Genomic DNA, 16,300 nt, shown 5'->3' on the forward strand with positions numbered 1-16,300 from the left:
TAAAAAGTAATTTCAAAAGTAAGTAAAAAGATCATTAAGGCCTTTTCAAGACACGGTTTTAAGCTTATTATGCCATATTGATTCAAATTGAATTGATTTTTATTTAGCTTTTTCTCAGGATATTTTCCTATGTCACCGAGCACAAGATGTATTATGAACATAAATTAAGTACACGAAAAGTCAGAGGTCCTACACAGGTTCAAAATAACCACTTGGCCCATCGATCATAACACATAAAATAGGAATAAAAATCTTTGTCAGTTAATTTAACACTAAACTTAACTGAAATTAATAATGACTTAAATTTTTTTTATTCTTTATTGTATCATCAGTCTGGTTAAAAATTAATATTTATTCGTCAAACTTTAATGATTCATACTTATTCAATATTACAGACAACACTTTATTTTTTTCTTTAACGCCAAAGAAATTGAATTTTGCTATACTTAATGTCAAAAATTAATCTTAATGAGATGACGAAAAAAGAATTTAGGGGTGAAAATATATTAATAATTATTCTGGTCATGTCACAAGTGCGGTATACACGTCTTGACGTTTCAGTTCTGTGCATGATGCTGATCAACTCTAAAACAATTTAGGCGCTCCTCCATAATCAAATTGCTCGCTACGAGCTTCTCCAAGACTGCATTCCGACACAATTATTGAAGACGAAATTAAGTTTTCTATCGTAGGAAGAAATAAAAACTTAATTACAATATTCCAAAAAGTTTTATTGAATGAAAGCTAACTTAAACTTATAGCAATTTATATATTAATTAAATTTCAAAATTAGGATATTATGTTATTTAAATCATAAATAAAATATCCTTACGTATTAATTTTTAAATCAATTTAAAAGTTATGACCGATAAATAGTAGGACGCGTTCAAGTTTTCGCGGAAATAAAAGCTCAGAAAAGTAATAGAAAAGAAAAGAGACTCGTTGAAATCTAATTTCGCGTAACCATAACAGACATCACTTGAACCCGATGAGCTATCGGCGACAGACACCCGACTCATATCAATTTCTTAATTGAAGCGCGACTTCTTCCGAAGGGATGAAGATCACATTGATATCTAACTTCCCACGCCAATTTTATTTGTCGATAACTTTGACATACAGTGTTTTGCTAAATTGTCCTAATATATGTTAGCGAGTAACCTTAGCCTCCAATACGGGGTTATGTCATAGGATAATATAATTAATTATGTCACATTTCATATAATGATTATAATCGAAACTATTTATTTTACTTTATTATGTACTTATAATATTATTGTTGTAATTAATTGTTTAATAATTTGTTAAACTTTAATTAATCTTATTTTATTTGGCATACTATTTAAGACTGGCACGAATACATATACATATGTACATATTTTTTTTTTAAAGTTTGATCTGTCACGAGAAATAATTAGATGTTTACAAGTTATTGAGAAATATATTTCTTGGAGAATTATTATCAAGCTTGAATTATATTATATACTTTGAATAAAGTTATAAATACCTAGTAACCTATCCGTCTATCCTTCACATCTAAACTACTGAACTATTTTGATAAAATTTGGTACGGAACAAGCTTAAACCCAAAATAAGACGGTTTTTCCCTGTTTTGTTCTACATTTACTCTTTTCGAGCACGTTAACACAGAATTGGAGATATGTGGGACTCACCTGTTGCGATACTTACGGAAAACCCTCTAAAAACCAGCGGTACCCATGCAGTTTATTCGGGGAGCGTCACGGGTTCGCTTGACAGCGGCGTTGATACGTTTTAGGCCGAGTAGCACAAAATGTTGCCCAAGGCTCAATTTTGAAGTTAGTAATGTGTCGATTAATTTGTTTAGTTAAGTATCAAAACAAATTAATCAACTGCCACAAATTGTAGAAGATTAGTGATTGCGTCTAGTGATTTGACCTAACCACTTGTGGTCGCATTTAGTGGCGGCCACTTGTGACTTAGCGTGCCGTAGCTCTAAAACTCCTGCCGCCGATTTTTTACGTTGCAGTCCAACAGTCACAGAAAGTCTAATGCTATCTGCATTAGACTTTCTGTGACTCCTAATAATTTAAATATTATACGTCAAAAATTCGGCACAATTAAAAATACATTTCAACTAGTATTTTATATGTATATAGCCCGCGAATGCGTGGCTCGTAGTTGTAAGACGATATACGAGAAAATATTATTTGACTTGTTAAGTGATCGCCGTGAAAGAAAACGATGTACACAAAGTTCCGAAATTTTTTAACCTTATTATTAATGGAACCACGTTTCTTTATATATATGTAAAGATATATATATATCATTGGGTTCGATGTTAAAAAATATGTTTTTTTTTAATAAACATAGTATTATCAGGAATCTGGTGAGTATAAAGTTCTTCGTGTGACGCGTTTATTGCAGCCACTGCATGGGGTTATTACTTTGACTAAGTATTTTATTTAACTAAAACGATATCGATTGATCATAGATCAAATCCGAAAGTATTTCTACTTTCGAAATAATTAGAAATACATTAATTGTAACTTTTAAAATAGTTTAATCTAGATTAAAAAATCGGCAGCTACCTACAATTATCAAATATGCTTATATAAAAATACTATGAGTTTATGAATACATTTTCTTAACAAATTACTGTTTCTCAATTTCTTCATAGTTATTTTGTTCGTTCGCCATCAAATCATAAATATGATAGGGTCCTTCGCTGCATTTTGGATCATCACAAGAGAAGTTATCGTATTCACAATATTCTCCCATGATAGCCTGCAAAGAAAATATCGAAACATTCACCTGTTTACTTTTATTTTCGGGTCATCTTTTCGTATCCCATAACTCGAGAGATGAAATCGCATTCCTAAAAATCCTTTAAACCCGTCTATCGGATTAAATAAACCATAATTATAATAACGCTAAATCATTATATATTTTTTTTTAAATAAGTATAAATCATTGAAGATCTTCGATTTATCTAATAACTCTATTAATGAATGATAATTCTTTCGTTATATTTCATTAACTTATAAACCACAATTAATAATGTGTATTTTAATATTATACCTTATTTTTATTTTTATAAAGCGTAATTAAAAATTTACCAGATAAATGAATCACTGACAGTAAGCCACTAAAAAAATTTAATAAAAGTGCTTTAAAGTTGCATCATATATATTAAGTAGTCGTATACTAAGAAAATCATGCTGAAGTCGACATTTATAGATTGTTTATGAATTGCATATTTTAATAATGAGGTATCACCCCATATGAGTGCTTCCTAAATTATCTACGCCATACATACTTATAATAATTAAACATCTGTAAAGTTTCTTGAACAAATTGAGATACGAACAATAGGTACCTTTTAAAAAATATATGACTAAGTTTAAAAATCCAATATAAGTAAGATGGACTGCATACACAGTCCATCTTACTTAATTAGTAGGTAATTTAGATAGAACGCCATTGCCGAATTATAAAAATTTACATTTCCTCTCGATATAGAAACAATATCTGTCTGAAGATTCAACATTATATTTGTGTTAGATTTTATTAACTTTTAGTAATTAATTAGTTTTTTTTAGGTTAAAATAACATTTTAATATGTAATTAAGTTTTCATGATGTAATATAAAATTGCCGTTAACTAACCTTGCTCGGATGAGCAGGATCAGGATTAACATTACAAAAACATCGCCCACATATACACGATCCACGACCTGAACATTCCGCTCCTGCTATGCCCGGGCGGTGGCAATTGTTTTCCAATTTACCACCAGCACAGGCACAAATAGCATTATCTTCTAAACTCACTAAAAAATAAAAGAGATTAGCAAAATTCTAACTTTTAGCAAAGAAATTAGCAAAATTTAATTCATAATTAAATGCTAATTTTCTTCTATGTAATTACATATTTTCCGTATAAACAAATTTGCCTTCGCTTTAATCAAAACTTACTTTCATAGTTTGGGTGACGAATTTTCTCTGTCTCGCAATAATTTTCATATGTTGGCATTTTTTCTGAGAAACATTTATTTTCAATGGGACACCAGGAACAATGAGCTAATCGGAGACACTCTAGACATGACATTTTAATTCCACATATTGCTTGTTCATCCACTTTAATAATATTTAAACTACTTGCTTTAATAACTACGACGAAAAGATACAGACAAAATTGTATATAATTGACATTATTGCAAGTTTTCATTTTCAAAAATTAATCCAAATTTATGTTACGCTTAATAATGTTTTTCGATAACTGCCTAACCATGACTTATATTATGCTTTTATATCGCAATCGATAACCTTTACATGATTCTATGTACCTAATTACGCAAGCGGGCTTATTTGTATCTCCCGTTTTAGAATTATGTTTCTACAAAGCTAGCATACATTTTAGATGATCGATGGAGTATTACCTGAGTAACCATCGGTTATCCAAGATAATTACCTTCTTAAATTTCTCTACATAAAGTTTTTAAAATTTATCAAATTTTTTTATTTTATAGAGCAAATTAAAAATCATTTATTTATGCCTTTGTATCTGAGACTAATCTAAATATAATACTTTTACCTTGTATACTTACTAAGAGGTACTATAATACAATTTCATGTCAAATGTATAATGTAATAAATAATTGTAAAGTATAACTATATGTTATCAGTGTAATATTATTATAATAATATATTAGTCAGTACACTATATTGAACTTTGTAAATTATGGTTACGAATTTTCAAAAGTAAACAGATTTACACATACCACAACAACATTTAAAAAAAAAGCTTCTCAATTGCAATAAAGGTTATGCGCATAAGTATACTACTTATATAAATACCCAGTGGCACTTTTGCATACAACACTTATTTAGATAATTATTAATTGTATATTAATTTATACCTTTTCTTCAAATTTTCGCATCCCTATCTGTGTAAACGATTTCTAAATGACAACTTGTATTTTAATAATATTTTTATTATAAAAAGATAATTTCGTTCGAATAAAAAGATACAACTTATTGATTTGGTTCATCTTAAAAATCTTTATTTTATTCTATTATCTTTTATTTTACAAAGAAAAGTCAGTTATATTAATTTACATATTTTAATAAACGCATAAGATTACCACAAGTCTTACGTTTATTTGAATTAGGTCAAGAACATCAAAAAATGTAAGACTTGCGGTACTGTGTATTAACATTATTAAGGTCTAGATACTGTAATAATTATTAATAATATTTGGTGTCATTCAGGTCTCATTTGGGTCTCATTATTCAGAATAATATTTCTTTTTAATGCCTAATACATCCGGTGGGAAGTTGATATAATTATAAACAATAACTGATACTTAGAGATAAATAGATTGAACTAAAGTTTCAGATTATGGGTTCTCATTTTATCAAACCTTTATAATTTCAAGAGTACTTTTGTGTGTTCTATTTATATTCTAAAGAGTAGCTTTTTCTCACGATGTTTTTCACGGGATGAATTATAAACACAAATTAGCACGAAGCACATGATATCTAGTAGTACTTGTTTGAGCATGAATCTGCAATCATCGGCTAAGATTCACATGTTCTGCCATCTCAATTACCATTAATTTTAAATGAACTAAATTTAAGTAAACCCCGCATCCAGTTTCGGTGTGTAGATAACAAGAAATAAGCGAACAAAAAGCCAAAACATGGTTTACAAAATAGCCAAATATAAATATTATTATACTTAGCACTTACTTAGTAATCTTAATTACCTAGTAATACCGTAACTTTTAAACGTCTATATTTTTAAGAGAACATATCAAGGTAATATTGGGTAGCTATTCACGAAATATATTTTTATTACGAATTTTGACGAGGTAATTGTTCTTAGATAATGTGTTGTTTATTGGCACATTTTTCGAAATATTAACCAATTTTCTCTATACTGGCAGCTGAAATTGAGAATAAGATATTTGATCGAGAGTTATCAATAAATCTTATTCTTTTTATTTAGCAGGCGTAACAATGGTTTCGTTTGCTTTAATATTATAAAATATAATACGAAATAATGGTCTTATCATGGGCTATTAATAATTCTAAATTATTTATAAGAGTATATTGTACAACACTATTTTTGTAGTTTTTTTAATTGAATTTAATGATTAATTTATAATATATTTTTTCTTTTACTACGTTTTCGAGTTTTGGTCATTTCTCTATTTGATTTGGGACTTTTGGTTTTGATAATGATTAATGTTAGTCCGGTCTCCGTAGCAATGTTCAGTAGTTCACACTAAGCTCTCACTACCTACTAGCCTACTACTACTATACTTTCAGTACAAATGTATTATCTATGTACTACACTATCAAAGTCACATAAGTGACACATGCCATTGTCATCTAATTAACTATAAAGTTTGAAAAATAAATAGCATATTTAATAATTTTACATGGAAAATTACTTTAAAGGTAAGAATGTCGAAGAAGAAATGGAGCGAAATAAAATTCCCATCAAGGATATTCCTGAAAACTTCCTATGGATGCAGGTTTGAAAAACTTACGAGGTTATTACTGTATTGAATTGTACGAGACTATACTGTATAACGTGAATACTAACTGAATAACTCTTTATTATATAGGTAAAAGGGGGAAGCAAAATGACTAATTTGATTTCTCATGCAATTGGAATACTTGAAGATAAAGGAGCCACTGCTGTGGTATGGAGTGGTGCTGGAGTTGCTATTGCTAAGGCCATCTCATGCGCCGAAATTATAAAGAGACAGTTTTCCATTCAACATCAAGTGACGAAGTTAACTCATAAAAGGTATATATATCTCTAATTTAATTACAAAGAATAGTAACCACTTCAGACAACTATCTTAAAATGGTTACAAATTGTTTTAATTATTCATTATTCATGAGTGTATTTTCAGTGTTGAAGAATACTGGGAACCAAAGATAGATGGACTTGAAACAATTGTTGTTAAACGTCAAATACCTGTTATACACATATTATTATCAATTCCGGAAATACCAGATATTAATCAACTTGGGTATGTTGAAAATTGACATGTTTATCTTATTACCAACACACAACATAATCATAAATTAAACTCTATTTTTCGTAGAACAACTATACTATACTATAGGAATATTTTAAAAATGTATTACAATTTTCGATTTTTTTTTCAGATACCAAACCCTTCAAAGTAAAAAATTTTGGGAAAAAGTTCCCAGCAATAATTCTAAGCAGCAACAATCACACAAAACAAAAAAGCCTTTCAAGCATAAGAAGGTTGATCCACAGGAATAATATGCTTTTTGTTACATTATAAGTTATAAGAGATCTAAAGTTTTTAATTTTTTATTTCATTCATTATTGACATTTTCCACCAAAATGTTTCCATTACATTTATATATATTAGAAACAGTATGAGGAATAATTTTATTTTAAGTTATGCAAAATATCATTTCTGAGTATTAGAAAAGCGTCATATTAATATATTTAAAAGATTTGATAAAATGAATGTTTTGTTTTACTCATCTATAAAAATATAATATGTGCCATGTTTCAGTAAATGAAAGACCTATAAGAATTACTTGATGTGTGAATATAATATTATGAAAATAGTCACTATTTAAATTAATATTTACATAATACAAATAATTGACTCCCAAACACAACTATTTCGCACATGAGAACAGATGATATTTTTTATTTAAATCCTTGTTTTTTAAGTAAGATATTACTACATATTTTGTTAATATTTATGCTATATAGACACATTTAAAATAGTATCTGTTTTAATGCTATTAAATAAAGCAATGATTAATAGTTATTTGATCTCAACCGTAATACATATCAGATATGGATGAGCCATTCAATGGAAGACCACATACATTCATTTCTCATAGATTCTTAAAAGATCTTGACTTGAAGTCTGGGCAAGCCATTATGAAGTTTAAAAACTTAATTATTTTATAATTCATTGCATTCAAAACCTGGATATATTTAACGATATTCCCATATAGCCCATATCTAAATGCAACCAACCAACAGTAACAAACCTCTCCAAGAGGCGAGTCATTTTCCCAACAATATGTACAGCAGTGCATTTCTGTATGAATTCACTTTATGTCTCACTTGTGAAATATTGCCATTACATATCCTATAAATGTTATAATTATTAGTCAACATTGCTTCTGACATTTGACACTCACCTGCTTACAGGATAGCAGAGAGTAACAAATAGTAGGGAACATTTTCTTATTTAAATAAGTTGACAGTTTATGGTATTCATAACTTACATGCAGACTAATTTTTTTGTGGGAAAATATAATAACAACAAAAAACTATTGTACTTATATTGCAGATTTTATTTATAGAGAATAATAGCTACATTGTCAATTGAGAAAAACCTCAATGGTATTTTGTAATACATTAAAAAGTATTTTCACTGGTACTTTTTAATCATAACTTTATTGGATAAAATATACCAATACTTCCAATATATGTCATAATATCTAAGCATAGTGGAGAAAAGCATACACTTGAATAATTAAATATACACAAAAATACAAAAATGTTTTTTCTTTACTTGGTAATTGAGATGTTTAATAATTTACATATTGCTATTAAAATAATAAGTATTTTGAGAAACTCTTGACATTGTTGTCCTAAAATCCTGTCTCAAGCTTCCGATTCACCAACCGGTTGTGTGATTGGTGGTTCATCATCCAATTTTGGCAGTATAAGAATGTCCTTCGAGATTATTGAGTACTTTGTAACAAAATCTGTGAATCTCTTGCACAAATGTGTTTCTTTTTCAAATGCGTCAAATATTGCACGATGGTGGAAATATGCATGAGAGAATATTCTGTAGACTCTTCTACATACAGATCCTAATTTTGCCACTGATGACTCTTTAATACTGACTCTGAAAGAATTATGAAAATATAATTATTTTAAAATAATCAAACATCATGCTAAGTAAAAATCACATGATAAAATATTTAATACTGGTGTGAGATTAATTAGTTTTTTAAATAAACTGCTTTATACCTGCTTGGAAAATATTTATTGCTATTTAACAAACAAGCAGCCCCATCAAGAGTATGCCTTGTATAGTCAATAGCTGGACATTCTTTAGGTGTTTTGTGTGCAGCACATAGAAAAATCCATTGCTCAGTCGCTGTCATTTGAGGGCAGGTCTCTGGATTACACTCACTTTGCAATCTAACTGCTAATCCATTTAATTCCATACAAAATTGTCTGAAAGTAAAAAGAAGGGCTGTCAACAAAACCTTCAATAATAAAAGATCTCTATGTCAATACATACAATCAATAATGATAATTTCAGTACCTTAAATGTTCATACTTCCACACCCCTTCATCCTGCGCTTCTGGCATTTTAAGTATTGCTTCTAAATTAGCAGGATCGCGTCTGATAGTTTGTTGGATAAATTGTTGAACCGCCAGAGTGCTATCCATCTCTTCAAATGGCTCATCAGGCCATCGGCAAAAATCCTAAAAAAATACGAATCCTATAAGACGCTATTTGAACAATAACGAAACATAATGTTATAAAATCTATTCCACATTATTTACCTTTGCTTTAGAACCTGGGCGATTACGCTTAAGCTTTAATATAACATCAGCCATTTTAGTTTAATGTTATTGATCACAAACTGTACATTGAACAACATATATTTTTAAAAGCGTTGTCCTCGTTTTTGACGTCTGTGGTTAAGTTCATAGATAGTAACAGTTAACAGAAACAGTTGTCGCCTATCGTAACTATGGTCTATGAAATGTAGATTAAATTCCTAGGTATCTTAAGTTGGTGGGAGATAATAATTTATTTTTTATTTTAATGAGCACGGTTGTTATGGTATTGATAAAAACGTCATTATTTTTGCTAAAGCTGAGCTACATCGACCCTTCCGAAAAGCTGGGTCAAGAAGACGTTGAGAAATTCGGCGAAGTATTGATGTATGATAATAATCCTTTTTCAGAATCGTGATTTCGTAAAATGGTATTCCACTCTTTGTCAGAACTAGAAGTAGTTTCTAAAGTCTTATTGCGCTCCATCTATATGAATATTTTTTATTCAACTGTCGCCATAATATACATTTTTCATAAATAATTAAATTACTAATAAAAATAAAAAACGTATGTTTTTTTTATACAATCCAAGTTTTAATCATTTATTTCTATACCATAATAATATTATAAATGCGAAAGTAACTATGTCTGCCAGTCTGTGGCTCTTTCACGTCTTCTAGAAATAGTACTTTTTTTACATAAAACGACGAAAGAAGACCGTTAAAAAAACCGCGGTCGAGAGCATGCCCATTGTGAGTGGTTAGTGGAAAGCATCCATAAGAGAACTGTAAATATTTTGTTTAATTTTAAATGCTCTTTCTCTTTAACTGTGAGTTTGAAGCAGCGTTGCGGAACTATCGACAGTTTGACTATCGATAAATGACCACGAAAACTATTCAGGATATCGATAGTACTATCTACAGTATCGTTTTGATCAATACTATCGATAGTCCCGATAGCTCTCCGTGAGCAATATTACTGATTACGGCAATACTATAAATATTATCGATAGTATCGCTAGCACTCAGTAAGTAATACTATTGGTAGCAGCGCTACTATCGATAGTTTAGGTGAAAAAATGGTTGATACTATCGATAAAATTGACACGTGGCAATACTATCGATAGAATATCGATACTATCGCTGACACCTTAACTCTCGATAGTAGACTATCGATATGCAACACTAGCTTAAAGTCAAATATCAAATAAGCTATTGCTGTTGTGTTGTAACATGACTTCATAATTTAATATCTTAATTGAGTGTAATGTACTTATGATATGGAAATAAATATTTGCTTTAATTTAAAATTTCGTTATAAAATTAAACAATTTTAACATAATACATTAAAGTGCTTACTTCTAAGACTTTAATCTAAACGTAGGCCTTATGTTTTGTAAGCAAAATGTTTATTTATATTTATTTGGTGTTGTCAAATGTGGTTTTCATCCATTCCTTAGTTATAAGTGATATGACAGCAAGTTCTTTTGGAAATAAGAATGAGGGACTAATTGCTGCATTTGGAGATTTTAATTCAGATGAATTGACTGATGCTTTCATCATAAATGGTTCTAGTGTAGAAGTATTTTTAGCTCACGACAAAGAACCGTTTCTACGACCTTCAGTTTATACATGCAGCTTTAGCAATTTGAATATTACTAGTATTGTACCGGGAGACTATGATGGAGATGCCTATATGGATATACTTTTAACAACTCAAATTCAAAATGTGAGTTCAAATATACATGAAGTAAGAATTTTATGGGGTGGAATGCCTAATTTAAACTGTTCAGATGCTCTACTAATAAAAGCAATAACAATTGGCCATCCATTAGTATTAGACTATAACAGAGATATGATTTTGGATATCTTTGGTATTAATGTTCAAAATCAGAGAGTGTTTTGGGTATTTGATAACACAAGATCTACCCCCCAAGAAATAATGATGACTGAGTCAAGTCCAAAGAAAATAAAATTGCCACACTCTCATTCGTTCTTAGATATTAATGATGATAATGCTGCAGATCTCTTAGTGACAACTGCATTAGATATTGAAATTTGGCTAAATGAGGTACCTTATGGATTTCGTTATAGTAACAGTATTGATTTGTTGATTGGCCACCCTACTATATATGGACAAGCTTTGTTTATTGATGTTGCACTTTCCGGAAATTTCTTCTTAGTGATACCAGTTTGCTATGACCTGGAATGTATAAATAGTACAATATTAATCTATGACAATGAAGAATGGAATGATTTGCACATTGATTTCAATGATGGAAAAGGATCTTTGTGGAGATTTGTGCCCCCAAGAGATGAAATTTACTTGGATACAATCACAATGCGCAGTGGAGACTATAATATGGATGGATATCCCGACATTCTCATGATCCTTAGCCCAGTTAATGACAAAGACACTAGAGCCTTTCTTCTTCATAATGTGCCATGTAACTACCCGGGATGTAAATTTCATAGGACCTTTGAAGTTCAGTGGGAAAAATTTACTTCCTTTGGTCATAATGTTGTTTTGGCTACATTTTATGATTTTTATATGGATGGTGTTCTAGATGTTATTTACATACAGAAAAATGTAACAAATTCAACACAAAAGTATATAATGAAAGCTTTCAGGAATGAATTAGAATATGACACAAATTTCATTAAAGTTATTGTTGTAACTGGTTTAAGTAATGAGAAAATACCCACTATTAATGGAACTCTGTATAGCAGGAAAGTGACATTTGGTAAGGAAAACTATACAATTAATTTCTAGTAAAGTGTAATTCTTTTTATATTTATAGACTTAAAAGAGAGTAATTCAAATTTAATATTTATTTTTATAAAACCTTTTAATGTTAACAAGAATCTAAAAGAAAACTGCTGGCCATCCCAACTTTGTATAGTTAAAATAAGAAGCCAAATCACAGTGCTGCCTACTGTGTTCATTCACCATACACAAAAAAAAAGTCAGGACTGATCTGTCATATAGTAGAAGTTCAGTCACACACTGAAGAATTATATATAAAGATAAAAACAATATTTTTGTTTTGTTGTGTAATAATAATATGGTACTTTTTCTTAATTTCAGGAACTAATTTACCTGGTCCAAAAATTGGTTATAATACCTGGTCACAAGAAGGCACTTATAGAACAGGAGTATGTGCACAATTACCACAGTCAGCATACTTTGCTTTACAACTTCCATATTCAATATTTGGACTAGATCGAACTCCAAATTTTGTTGATACACTAACTGTTGGTCTCTCAGGGCACTCTAAAAGCTGGACACAGATAATTCCAAATTCTCAAATTGTTTTAATTCCTGCTCCACCAAATGATTCTTCCCAATGGAGAGCACAATTGTTTGTCACACCAAGTAAAGTTATTCTCAAAAGTGTGTTTGTTTTAACTGCCATAATTATTATCATAACTGGCTGTGTACTTTACCTACATTGGAAGGAAAGAAATGACAGACAAGACATCATTGAAATTGATGAGAAGACTTATGTTAAAATATAATTTGTATGTAAATTTATAGTGTAGGTATTTTAAAATTATGTAAAAATCAATTGTTATTCAAATTATATTTAATATTTTAAAGGATCTTGTTATAATAAAAGTATTTTTTGTGTTCTTTTTGCAAATTATGTAAACAAGTGATCTTGTAGTAATATAGATTTATGATAGGATAATGAACAAAGAAACTGTGATATACACAAGTTTAGACTTTTTATTTTCCTTAAATGTATTATATTTATATCAGTTAAATTCATATTTATCAAAAAAAGAACTAAAGGACAAATTAATACAGGATTAAGTATTTTTGTAATGTTTTATAAAATAGCTAATTAGTATTTTTATATGCTTTTATGTAGGTTAATTTGTTTATGTGGTTCAAATTTGCCACTCTATTTTGAACCAGTTTCATTCAATTGTTTCAGTGAAAATTTTGCACATACAGTCAAAATCTGTTATAACGACATTGAAGGGACTACTCATATTTAGTCGTAACAACCGGTTTTGCTTACTTTTTAAAGAAGTGGTATTATTTAATGTGTAGGTTATAGGTATTAATAGGAAAAATATATTAATGTATAAAATTAAATTATATTTCGTTTATTTCAATCAAAACGCTTATTAAAATTAATATCGCTCTCTAACTTTGAAATAATACGCGACCTTTCTTCGATATTAATCTGCTTTCTTTTTGCTCCCAACATGTTGACAGTTTCACAATTAACTCAACACTGTGTTTTGGTGCGTTTTGTGTACAAATGCGTGTCTTTTGTTTCTAAGAATTACAAAAGACCCTAAACCTTTAATTTGTGCCTAAACTCGACACGTGTTTACTTTTACGATAATAGCCATTGACTGATTAACATTAAAATTACACTGTGTCTATTCAAATTGTTTACAATACTGATCAGCTGGTTGTTCTACAGATATAATTTTTCGAAAACATTAGCCAAATGTGGTCGTCTTATGCAGTATGTCGTAGTAAGCAGTCTCGTAAAAAGCAATATTTTTATAAGACAGTTATATAGCATTCAGCCGGGACGTTTGATTTTGGTCATTATAACCGATAGGTTGTTCTAAACGATGTCGCCATAAACGGTTTTAACTGTACTTTTATTGCTAATGCTATTATATCTTATATACTCAATTCTATTTACTTTACTAAACATAATAAATAACAGCTTGTTTTTTATGTTAATTTATTACATTTCATTTTAATGCTTATTAGAAGATTTATGCTTATGCTTTTTCTCCTTCTTCTTTTCAAGTTTCTCCAGTTTCCTGTAAATAAATAAAATCATTTATATAACTATTTTTAATAATTAAACAAATACAATTGTTAGTAACTTAGTAAATAGTTACTTTAATAGCTTCTTTTTCTGCTTCTTTGTCAGTTGACTTAAGAGATCTGATTCAGTAAGTGACGAGTCATTATCAACAATCCTATTTGCAGCAAGAGGCATAGCTCCAGCTTTCATTACAAGGCCTGTATCTCTCATTTGTTGCATCAATGTGGGCACATCAGGTTTCTCCTCCTCTTCCTCAGGCACTGAAGCTGAAGCTTGCAGAGCTCTTGCCTCGCTCATCGACAGAGAATACATTGAACATTCTTTATCTGTAATTTTTCAAGGAAATATTAGTTTAATTGTTTGAAATGAATTAATAATATGTTATTTTTTTTTTTAATGAAATCAAATCAAAAATTTAGTAAATGTGAAACTGATGACTAATATAATAATTTCAAGTTTCTACAATAGTTAGTTATATTTGAGCTCAAGTAAGCTGAGTTATAAATGCAGTTAGCTAGCAGTAGATCTGCTAGATTATTTTGCAATCCTAGGGGACTTAAACTTACTAGATAATATTATCATGAAGAAGTCTGAATTCTGCTTTATAGCTGCTGTAAAGCATTGAACTTGCAGCATTTTAATAATGAGGTCAATGCAAAAATATAATCAAAAAATTACTTATTACATAAATACACCTACACCTACTACTTTTTGAAGGCTGAAATATATGAGATGTAAGGAAGATCAACAAGCCTTGTGGTTGTAGCTTAATATGCAAGCTTCAGACTACATAGAATTAATTTAGTAGAAAAAATGCTTTACCTGTGTTTATATGACCCCATTTGTGACATTTAATGCATCTTACATTTCTGACCAAAATTCCAAATGGTTGATCTCTAATTTCATTGTCACCTTTACAATAGCTTTCTCTAGGTGCATTGTACTTGCGTTGCCATTCAAATTTATACTCCGGTTCATTGTCTTCTCGTTCCCGCTCTTTTTTAACTCCAGGTGGAGGTTCATACATGAAATTTAAGCTCAGTTTGTCTTTACTATCTTTACTTAGCAACGCTCTGAAAAAACAGAATTATTTGTAACAATACTTCAAATTAAATGTATATTGAAATTATTTGATTAGATTTTGGAAATCTTACTTATTTTCATGTAATTCTTGCTCCTTTTCATATTGTACTCTCAATTCTTCCTGTTTTTTCTTATAAGCTTCAGTTTTCTGTTCGGCCATCCATACCTAATGATTTATGTATTATTTTTAGTTTATTTAATAAAATGAATTGTATTTACACTAATACAACATTTTCTAACAATGAAATTTTAGATGATCGATGTAAACATTACTATGACGTTTGTAATTAAATTTTGATTAAAAGAACAAGATTTTCTACATTTCTGACGAAAGACAACGTCGTAGTTGTGTGTATTAATACGAAATATTTACCCTTTTTAAATTATCTCTTGACGCTGGATGGAAAAACTTCTTGCACATGTAATTATTAAATCCTTTCCCCATTTTGTAAGTTTGTTGTTCTTTTGTCTGCTAAACAATAATACAAACAACAAAATGAATTATCAAATAGGTAAGAAAAGAAAGAACTGAGAAAATAGAAATTGTTAGATTTGTCAACTTGTTTGCAATGTCAATTGTAAAAAAATCTAGATACAAAATGTTTGCGGGTAATAGATGTCTATGGTCAGTTTTATATGCTCGAGTACACACTATCAACAATTTCGTACATATTTTTTAAAAAGAAAATAATTTTATAATAATGTTAAAATAGTATTAAATAAGTTAGTTTGAAAATAAATTAACAAATCTTCGTAGTAATCAAATATAACCAGTACAAATTTTAGAACTTCGAAGATTGCCATGGTACAATAATCAGTTTATTGGTTAGTTTG

The 16,300-nt window shown here is 29.4% G+C and overlaps 5 protein-coding genes across 5 annotated transcripts; 2 read left to right on the forward strand and 3 right to left on the reverse strand.

Moving 5' to 3' along the window:
• Window positions 1–1,341: 1,341 nt before the first annotated feature.
• LOC125064661 (integrin beta pat-3-like) lies at window positions 1,342–4,422 on the reverse strand. The gene is made up of 3 exons (XM_047671820.1): window positions 3,954–4,422; window positions 3,648–3,808; window positions 1,342–2,766 (listed from the first exon to the last, which is right to left on the reverse strand). The coding sequence occupies exons 1-3, from the start codon at window positions 4,204–4,206 to the stop codon at window positions 2,635–2,637; spliced, it is 546 nt and encodes a 181-aa protein (XP_047527776.1). The 5' UTR covers window positions 4,207–4,422; the 3' UTR covers window positions 1,342–2,634.
• Window positions 4,423–6,360: 1,938 nt separating this feature from the next.
• Window positions 6,361–7,407, forward strand: LOC125064920 (ribonuclease P protein subunit p25-like protein). The gene is made up of 4 exons (XM_047672232.1): window positions 6,361–6,520; window positions 6,614–6,798; window positions 6,908–7,027; window positions 7,167–7,407. The coding sequence occupies exons 1-4, from the start codon at window positions 6,425–6,427 to the stop codon at window positions 7,285–7,287; spliced, it is 522 nt and encodes a 173-aa protein (XP_047528188.1). The 5' UTR covers window positions 6,361–6,424; the 3' UTR covers window positions 7,288–7,407.
• A 902-nt stretch (window positions 7,408–8,309) lies between these two features.
• Window positions 8,310–9,744, reverse strand: LOC125064919 (MOB kinase activator-like 4). Its single transcript, XM_047672231.1, has 4 exons — window positions 9,583–9,744; window positions 9,338–9,501; window positions 9,037–9,246; window positions 8,310–8,911 (listed from the first exon to the last, which is right to left on the reverse strand). The coding sequence occupies exons 1-4, from the start codon at window positions 9,634–9,636 to the stop codon at window positions 8,665–8,667; spliced, it is 675 nt and encodes a 224-aa protein (XP_047528187.1). The 5' UTR covers window positions 9,637–9,744; the 3' UTR covers window positions 8,310–8,664.
• A 1,054-nt stretch (window positions 9,745–10,798) lies between these two features.
• LOC125064585 (T-cell immunomodulatory protein) lies at window positions 10,799–13,295 on the forward strand. Its single transcript, XM_047671705.1, has 2 exons — window positions 10,799–12,322; window positions 12,667–13,295. Exons 1-2 carry the CDS (start codon window positions 10,984–10,986, stop codon window positions 13,095–13,097), a joined length of 1,770 nt encoding a protein of 589 aa, XP_047527661.1. The 5' UTR covers window positions 10,799–10,983; the 3' UTR covers window positions 13,098–13,295.
• Window positions 13,296–13,452: 157 nt separating this feature from the next.
• LOC125064586 (corepressor interacting with RBPJ 1) lies at window positions 13,453–16,031 on the reverse strand. The gene is made up of 5 exons (XM_047671706.1): window positions 15,840–16,031; window positions 15,538–15,632; window positions 15,206–15,456; window positions 14,457–14,709; window positions 13,453–14,375 (listed from the first exon to the last, which is right to left on the reverse strand). Exons 1-5 carry the CDS (start codon window positions 15,909–15,911, stop codon window positions 14,309–14,311), a joined length of 738 nt encoding a protein of 245 aa, XP_047527662.1. The 5' UTR covers window positions 15,912–16,031; the 3' UTR covers window positions 13,453–14,308.
• Between the last annotated feature and the right edge of the window lie 269 nt (window positions 16,032–16,300).

This window comes from Vanessa atalanta, chromosome 6 (assembly GCF_905147765.1).
Source record: "Vanessa atalanta chromosome 6, ilVanAtal1.2, whole genome shotgun sequence".
In the NCBI taxonomy this organism is placed as follows: domain Eukaryota; kingdom Metazoa; phylum Arthropoda; class Insecta; order Lepidoptera; family Nymphalidae; genus Vanessa; species Vanessa atalanta.